The following is a 9182-nucleotide window of genomic DNA, read 5'->3' on the forward strand; positions in this document are numbered from 1 at the left end:
AGCCAAAAACGAGTCTGAACTTGATTGACTTGAATAAGTGTACAAGATAAAAATTTCGGGGTGTCACAGTAGTGGATCCCGAGCATAGTCGGATGATGATAAGAGATTTTTGGATTATAGGCCAGTAGCTGTAAATAACTGTTGTAAGGCTTATAATGTACTGTTTATGCTTTTGATCTGTATCAGAACATGACATCCCGAGGTTTTGATATAACATGAAAGAATATATTTCTTTAAGAAATGTTTTGATAATTTTTTTTATCATGTTTTGTTTTGGGGACAAATTCCGCAACATCTTTTAAAAAGATTACTCTGATTTTATTTTAAAAGCATAAATTAAATCGGTCTTTTCTGGCCGAGAAATTTGGAGATGTCACATATTTCCATATCATTTCCTCTTCTTTTATCATCTTTGTAGTGCACAACCTTCATGTAAGAGATCTTCCATGAAACCAATCTTTGTGACTTTAACATAATGGGATAGTTGATAGCATGTAGCGTTTTGTTAAACATTACGTGGGATAACTTTTATATTTGAAGTGTTTTATTTAAATTAAACGTTAAAAGTTTGTAGTGTCAAATGAGACCTTTTTGTTCAAAACCTAACATTTTCAAACGCTGGAAACTAAAAGCTTACAAACGATCTCGTTCCAAACAGACCCTTAACGGGAGATATGTTTATCCACATCTAATTTGTTACCCCATGGCTTCTAGAGGTTTTGTTGTTTAAGATTTGGAAGCAAATTCGATATTTACATTTTGAAACATCAAATATATTAGAGTAAATTACTGAAATCATTCCTATGGTTTGGTCAAATTTGCATGTTTGATCCTAAATTTTTTTTTTGCACTCGGATTATCCATGTGGTTTGATTTTGTTGTATTTTTCGTCCCTTACATACATAAAGTTAGGGAACATACGTACAATTTTGACCAAACCATATGTACAAAAAAACGCAACAAAATCAAACCACAAGAATGATCCGAATACTAAAAATAGTTAAAGACCAAACATGCACTTTTGACCAAACCATAAGGACAATTTCAGTAATTTACTTAATATCCTACCTAATAACTGAAGGTTTTTTTTATCACATTTTCAATATGCCATATGATATTTTTTAATTTTTTAAATTTCATTTAAATCCAATTGGTAAATTGTGGCTTTTTCGGCTTTGTTATTAAATTATAAAAAAAAATCTAATCTAAAAATATAAATAAAGAAAATAAAGAAACTTAAATGTCTCATTAAATTTTCACGTAATTTGTCAAATAACGTTGTAAATTCAAATCAACCTTTCTAATCAAAAATCATAATTTTCGAGAAATTCCTTTTGAACTCACACTAATTTGTAAAAACTTTTCAAAAATTAGTTCATTCACAACTAATATTGAAATTTTTTCCAAATTTAGTTTTGTTTAACATATAATACTTAACAAAAATTTTTTTTTTTTTTTAGAAAACAGGTGGATTAAATAAATCTCACACCTATTATTATTATTATATATCTGTTTTTTTCAAGTTCAAGGAAATAGATTCCATATATTACTATTATTATTCATCTGTTTTTTTTTTTTTTTTTTTTTTTTTTTTTTTTTGCAAAGTAATAGATTCCATTTATGGGCTGTTTTTTTTTTTTTTTTTTTTTTTGCAAAGTAATAGACTCCATTTATGGGCTTCAACAACTCTTGAATATTTGGGTTTAGACCCGATAAAAATTACACCAACATCTAACCATCATTTCATTAGAAAGGGATAGCATTTGAACCGGTGAACTGAAACCTGTACCGGAACTACATAAAACCGATCAGGACGATATTCTTGTGGATTTTTGGAACCAGAAGCCGGTAGAACCGACAAGTTGCTATTTCTGAAGGACTGGTTCCAACATTAAAAACACAGCAAGAACCGGTAGAATCGGCTGTCCAGTTCGTGTCCTATTTTCTACCAAGTTTGATTCCCGGGCCGGTTCCAGCCGGACCGCTTCCCATGCTCATCCCTAATTAGAAGAGTAGAAGACTATGACTAGAAAAAATAAAAATCAAACTTACTTTAAACCATTTTGGAATTCACTCACTTACTGAACCCTAACACAATACCAATCCCATTGGGCATATTTTGTAAATCTTTGAACGTGACTCGAATTCACATGGTACCAAGGGCACCATGTGTTCTTTTAATATAATATAAAATAGAATGAAAACCACAAAAGTTTACAAGAATATTTACAAAAAGAGCAAACGGAAGATATGGAATAGAAGAAATGCATCGCATTCACACCCTTTTGGTATGTTGTATGCTTTTCAGTTTTTCTTCTCCCCAATAAACTCCACTTTAAGCCCAACAATCCATCTACACACACTGGGCTGGGCTTTTGCCCAGAAACCAGCTCTTGGGCCCTTATTCTCTACCAAATCCCATTATCTATTTGTTTATGATCAAAATCATCAAACCTGCAAAATCAATAATTATCAACACTTGTATACATTCTTCTAACAATCTTAAAGTAAATTTTATAATTTGAAGGTTGATTGAATAAATTGGTTTTATTTTAAGATAGAAAGGATGACATAACAACTTCTTTTGTCGAATAACAAGTTGAAGCCAAGCCAAGGTCCCTTTAAACATTAATAGTATCTTTGTTGATGAATGATGAATTGATGTTAATTTGTGGGTCTATATTTCTCTTTTTGGTTGGATGTGTTTGACTATCGACCAACATTTTTGACTTTAGATGCTTGATAGTGCCAACTGCCCTTTCACATTTAATTATTATAGCATTTTCTTTAATATATTACTTTAATTTTATATCATCATAACATATCAATTTACATAATAAAATCAAAATTAAAAGATTTTGACAATGATGGATATTATTAGTTTATAGACAATAATGGATATATATATATGCCTCTTCTAACATAAATAATAGAATAGTTAACATATAAACAAATTGTAATTTAAAAAATTATTTTAGAATATAACTATTTAGTGTCATACAATTATATTTTTTTAATCATATTACTTACGATTTTCTATAAATTTTGATAGAATAATGATAAATAGATGATAATAAAATGCAGACAAAAGTGGGGTTTTCAATCCATTGACACATATTATAATTTCTATTGCTTTTTGGAATAGAATTGCACAGCAAGACGCCATACCTGTTTGTCTGTAGTGAATGACATCATCCCCTGAAAATCACCTTCTCAGCAATACTCATCAATGGCAGCAAGCAATCCGGCGAAAATTTCCGGGCAAAAAGATACGAAAATGTCGAATTAGAAACTCTGAGCGACCGGATTAACTCAGGCGACAATTCAGCCGGGTGGTATGTATGTGGATGACCATCCACACTGCCTGTCCAATTGACCCGAGTGAGTGTGTACTCGCTAACTCCATTTGGATCCTCCATTGACAAAAGCGTCGGGAAGTAATGCTCCTCCGGGTAACACGAATCAACGTTCAAGCACGGCAGCCTGAACTTCCTCCATAGCTTCCGGTCCTTTATTACCATCAAAGAGTGAGCCCGGGTCAAAATATAAAACTGTGACCCGATCCGGAACTTATCAAACGGAACCTCAGGCAACATGGTGTTTTTGCCTCTGGCGGTGTACCGGTCCCACAGTTGGGGTTCCTCCGATAACACTTCGATGAAACTGAGCCTAGTCGGAAACCGAGTTGGGAACCGAGTAGACTCAGTAGGTGTTCGGAATAGGGTTTTGTATACATAGCGAAAGGAATGCAAAGGGATACAATGTTGGGAGACGAGAACAAAGTAAGCATTTAACGAGTCGTCGAGGATGGCGGTAGCGAGAAGGCGGCGGGCGGCGGAGATGAGAGTCGGAGAAGATCTCTGCGTTTTTTTCGCGGGAATGAATCGATTTTCGAAGACGCCACCAGGAGACTTGACGTCGGAATCTGGATCGGCATGGATGTATATATTATACAACTTTTGTTGATTCGATTTAGGCGAGTTGAAGAACTTTTCCCACAGAGGAGCAAAGTGGAGATCAGTGTTGGTGAGAAACATGAAAGCGATTTTAGGTTTAGCGTTAGTGGACCCAAGACGGGATACGGATCCCGGTGGGCGAACCGTCGAAAGAACAGCTCGCCGGAAAAGCGCGAGGTCATCGAGTTCGTCGGGCAGAGAGATTACAACGCGTCTAGGAGGAAGGATTCGAGGTGCGAAGATGAACAAAAGAGGTAGGGTAAGTAAGAGAGCGAACAAGAGTACAAATGGGGCGTTGAACATAGTTCAAAATCAGCACTATCTATGCACAGAATCGATGGATTTCGACAGTATCTTGCCGGGAAAATCGATAAGATGTGGTGGTTTGGAGGGAGAAGACAGAAGGATTCATGAATAAAAGAAGATAGAGATGCATTCGTGTAGGGTTTGAATGAAATTGAGAGTGATGACCAAGATGATGAAATAGGAAAGGGACAAACAAACGGTGGCTCTATACACCATTTTTCTTCTACTTTGACGGTGCAGGGGAAGGTATCTGTGGGTTTTAATCACGATGCACCACGTCAATCGTTCCTTGTTTCAACGGTTTGGATCAAAAGATAAAACCCTTCTCTATAAACTTCTACTATACTTTTGCTTCACTAGTTCACAAACATTCATAAAAAAAAAAATAATAATAAGAATAATAAATAAAAATGACTTTTGCATATAATAAACTTTTTATATATATTTTTTACGCATATTATCCTTACAGTTACTAAAATATTCAAAAAAACAATATTATTGCTTTTATCCCGTAGTCTATTAAAAATAGAAAAATATGACAAATTATATATATATATATTAAAAGACATGGGAAGTTTCAACAGTAAACTTTCCATGTTTTTACTTTTAACACTATATTTTTATCTTTTTTTTAATTTTGTCACTAAAGTTTCAATAATTTTTTTTTTTATAATTTTGCCATTTTATTTTTACTTCTTTATATTTTTGCTACTAAACTTATATATATTAAAGGACATGGGAAGTTTCAACAGTAAACTTTCCATGTTTTTACTTTTAACACTATATTTTTATCTTTTTTTAATTTTATCACTAAAGTTTCAACAAATTTTTTCTTTTTATAATTTTGCCACTTTATTTTACTTCTTTATATTTTTGCTACTAAACTTTCATCCATGTTTTTACTTTTAACACTATATTTTTATTTTTTTTTAATTTTACCACTAAAGTTTCAACAAATTTTTTCTTTTTATAATTTTGCCACTTTATTTTTACTTCTTCATATTTTTGCCACTAAACTTTCACTTTTACTTCTTTTAAACCCTTTTTTTTTATTCTTTTATAATTTTACCACTTTATGTTTATTTTTTTTTTAAATTTTGCCACTAAAGTTTCAACAAACTTTTCATCTTTATAGTTTTGGCACTTTATTTTTACTTCTTTATATTTTTGCCACTAAATTTTCACTTTTAACCACTATATTTTTATTTTTTATAATTTGGCCACTAAAGTTTCAACAAACTCTTCCTCTTTAGAATTTTGGCACTTTATTTTTACTTCTTTATATTTTTGCCACTAAACTTTCACTTTTACTTCTTTACAACCATTTTTTTTATTCTTTATCGTTTTCATCTACCGCATTTTTGTATCATTTATTTTTTTTTCTAAAAGATTCAGTTTTGACTTTATCACATGTTTTTTTTATATTTTCTCAAAAGTGCTCCGTTTCTTTAATCCATTTACAGTTTTGTCTCTCATTTTTCAAGGTTATTCTATTTTGATACTTTTTTTTTATTCTATTATTAACCCGAACTTTTTAGTATTCAGACTTTTGTCAAATGTTTTCTAAAAAGTTGCTAAAATTAATCATTTTTCTTTATTTTTTGTAGTTTTCGTCTATCATATTATTCTACCCTTATTTTTCTAAAAAGAATGACCCGTGCAACGCACAGGCCTTTTCCTAGTTTTGATTAAAGAAAATGACTTAGCTGAGTAATAAACTATTTTTTATACAAAAATTGTTATTAAACTTAATAAATTATATAAAAAATATTTTTTTGTTGAGTTGAATATTTCTCTCTTTCCATGTCACACCCCGACCGAGGCGACAAAACACATCAGGTTGTGCGACTTAGTTCACAAATTAAAAGCAAATTCAATGTATATCACAAATACAACAACAACAACACGAAAGTTATATTTGATTTTAAATTTGAATGCATGGTTCATACAAATAATAATAATAAGTACATGAATTTGCTTTAACAGATAGGCTAATATAATAAAAACTAAAGAAAACTAAGTTGTCCATAATCTATAAACATTTCTTCGGCTAAAAGTTGGTTCAGTGATCTCCTGAAAATACATATAGTTTGAGAGTCAATATAGACATTGGTGAGAGTTACAAGTTTTCTACTAACCACAATAATGATACTTTTAAAAAGTCTGAAAAATATTTCTATTGTAGTTAAAACCATGTTTGAACATGTTTGATAAAGAGAGAAATCATATGTAAAATTCATACTTAAAGTGTTTGATAATGAGAGAAATCATAAGTAAATACATACTTAAAATATTTGATAAAGAGAGAAATCATAAGTAAATTCATACTTAAAATGTTTGATAAAGAGAGAAACCATAAGTAAATTCATACTTAAAATGTTTAATAAAGAAATAAATCATAAGTAAATTCATACTTAAACTATTTGATAAAGAGAGGAATCATAAGTAATCTATACTTAAAATGTCCGATAAAGGGAGAAACTGAATCTGTGGCTTCAGGGTTAAACCTTATTTGTACTCAAGTAACACAAGACTAAAATGAACTTGGAATGAACTATCATAAAAAGGAAAAAAAATAATGAACATCTTAAGCAGAAATTCACGACACGCTCTTAAAATAAAAACATATAATCCATTTTTAGAGATAAGAATCGTTTTAAGGGACAAGCCTTTGTTACCTTTCTAGCAAGGGGTGCATGTCGATCAAGATACAAAATGATCATGCATACTTCACTATTATGTAGGCCTCACAATTGGGTTGGGTTCGGGTTGGCGGGTCAAAAAGCATAAACTCAACTCGGCCCATATAATATATGGGTTGGTGGGTTGGAAACCTCAACCCAACCCAACCCATATAACCCGTTTAAGTATACGGGTTCGCGGGTTCACAAGTTAATGGGTCAAACCCAACCCATATAACTCGTTTAATAAATAAGCAACGCAATTTAAAAAATGAGGTTTTTTCAACATAAATTCATAAAATGATTAAAGTAATTAACATAAAAAAAGGTTTTCAACAATAATTCATGTTAGGCGTGTCAAACCCAACAAATAATAGGGGTACAATAGACTCCAAATACACTGCTTTAATGCACTAAAAAGTAGTACAAGGCAAGCAGGGTCGAACCACAGAGACATGGGACAAAAGTCTATTCCTTTTTGCACAAGGTACTTTGGTCACAAATGGGAGTTTGTTTGCAAAAATAAATAACTAAATAACAATCTACTTTAAAATCATGCACAAAATGAAATAGATTTGTAAACAAATTGATTGAATGGTTCTAGTTCTAGTTCTCAATGTTGTTGTTCAACTTGATTATGACTTGATGTAATTCAAGATTGCTATTCTATGTTGGTACTGAAAGATATTAACACGCTCTAATAACTCTCGCTTGCCAAATTATCTAACCAAAACACGCTCTTTGATTAGACCTAGCTTTACTAATTCAACCTAAACACGCTCTTAGATTGTATTGAAAAACCGCATTAAGTTTTGTACAAGCTTCCCAACAATGTTCATTTCTTCTCATACGCTCGGAAGTGTGAAAACATGTGATATATGTTTTACAATAAGAAAACTTATTGCTTGTTACCAAGTATTAACTCAATAGGACAATTAGGTGCCCTAAAAGTTAATTAACTGCACAAAAATTCAATTCATGAAAGTGGCCAATCAAACACAAATCAAATTCAAGGATTCTAGTTTAAACAAAAACATAATCACTAAATAGAATCACAAATCAAACATCAAATCATATGCTTCAAGTCAAGCAATAAACATGTTTTGAACAAGAACTAGAAACTAGGGTTTCTTAGCCACACATGGCTAAGAACAAATCAAACAAGAATAAAGATGGAATTGGAATGTTTAATCCTTACAAAAATGAAATCCAAATGTTTGCAATGATTAAGTCTTCTCAAAAGCTCCAAGAATTCTCCCAAAATTGCCCTAGATCGCCAGAAAATTACTCCAAAAACCGTTCTTTCCTTCAAAATGACGTCTCCTGCTCTTTATTAAAGTTCACGTGACTTGCCATGAGGCCATGCGTTTTTAGCATGGCCATGCCTTTTGCCCATGTGTTTTTTTTTGGCATGGCCATTTGTCTTGACCATGTGTTTTTTGGCATGGCCCATGCTTTTTGCTAAAATTCCAAAGAGTCTTCACTGTTGGCTCCATCTTCATGTTTTCTGCCATGGAATGACCGGTTCATCTTCTCTTCATGTTCTAAAGCTCTACGCTCCAAGCATCCATACATCCAAGCTCCACGTTCCATGCTCCATAATGCCTACACAATAAATCAAAAATAGTGAAATACCAGGCATTCTTAATGAAATATGCAATTACCCTAATAATCAACTAAATGCAAGCATTATGAAGTAGAATGCTATAAAAAGACGGAAATAAACATACAAAATAGGTGCATAAAATGCACCTATCAATTCACAAAGTCAATAACATCCAAATAATAACGAAAAATAAAAGCATTCATAGAAAGTGGATGTGTTTTTCATTCGTGACTTGTGAGTATCTAAAAATAACGACATGTATTTTTTTTTTTTTATTAACAAACCGCAAACGCAGATTAGTCACATACAAATATGGAAGGAATACAATGATAAGAAATATTACGAATACGGATGGAAATCAAATTTCATTAATAATTAAATATATCATTTTTTAAATGTATAATATATATATATATATATATATATATATATATATATATATATATATATATATATATATATACACGGGTTGGCGGGTTGACCTGTGAACCCAAACAGATAACCCAACCAACCCATGAAATAAATAGGTTGGTGGGTTGGCGGGTCAAAAATGTAAACCCAAACCCGTATATTTTCGGGTTGGATCAGTGTCGAGTTACGGGTTGGGTCGAGAGTTGCCACCCCTACTATTAT

General features: G+C 31.9%; 1 protein-coding gene across 1 annotated transcript; it reads right to left on the reverse strand.

The window, feature by feature from the left end:
* Positions 1–2136: 2136 nt before the first annotated feature.
* LOC111906957 (glycosyltransferase BC10) lies at positions 2137–4462 on the reverse strand. Its single transcript, XM_023902743.3, has 2 exons — positions 3169–4462; positions 2137–2454 (listed from the first exon to the last, which is right to left on the reverse strand). The coding sequence occupies exon 1, from the start codon at positions 4257–4259 to the stop codon at positions 3192–3194; it is 1068 nt and encodes a 355-aa protein (XP_023758511.1). The 5' UTR covers positions 4260–4462; the 3' UTR covers positions 2137–2454; positions 3169–3191.
* Between the last annotated feature and the right edge of the window lie 4720 nt (positions 4463–9182).

Source organism: Lactuca sativa, chromosome 8 (assembly GCF_002870075.4).
Source record: "Lactuca sativa cultivar Salinas chromosome 8, Lsat_Salinas_v11, whole genome shotgun sequence".
Classification (NCBI taxonomy): domain Eukaryota; kingdom Viridiplantae; phylum Streptophyta; class Magnoliopsida; order Asterales; family Asteraceae; genus Lactuca; species Lactuca sativa.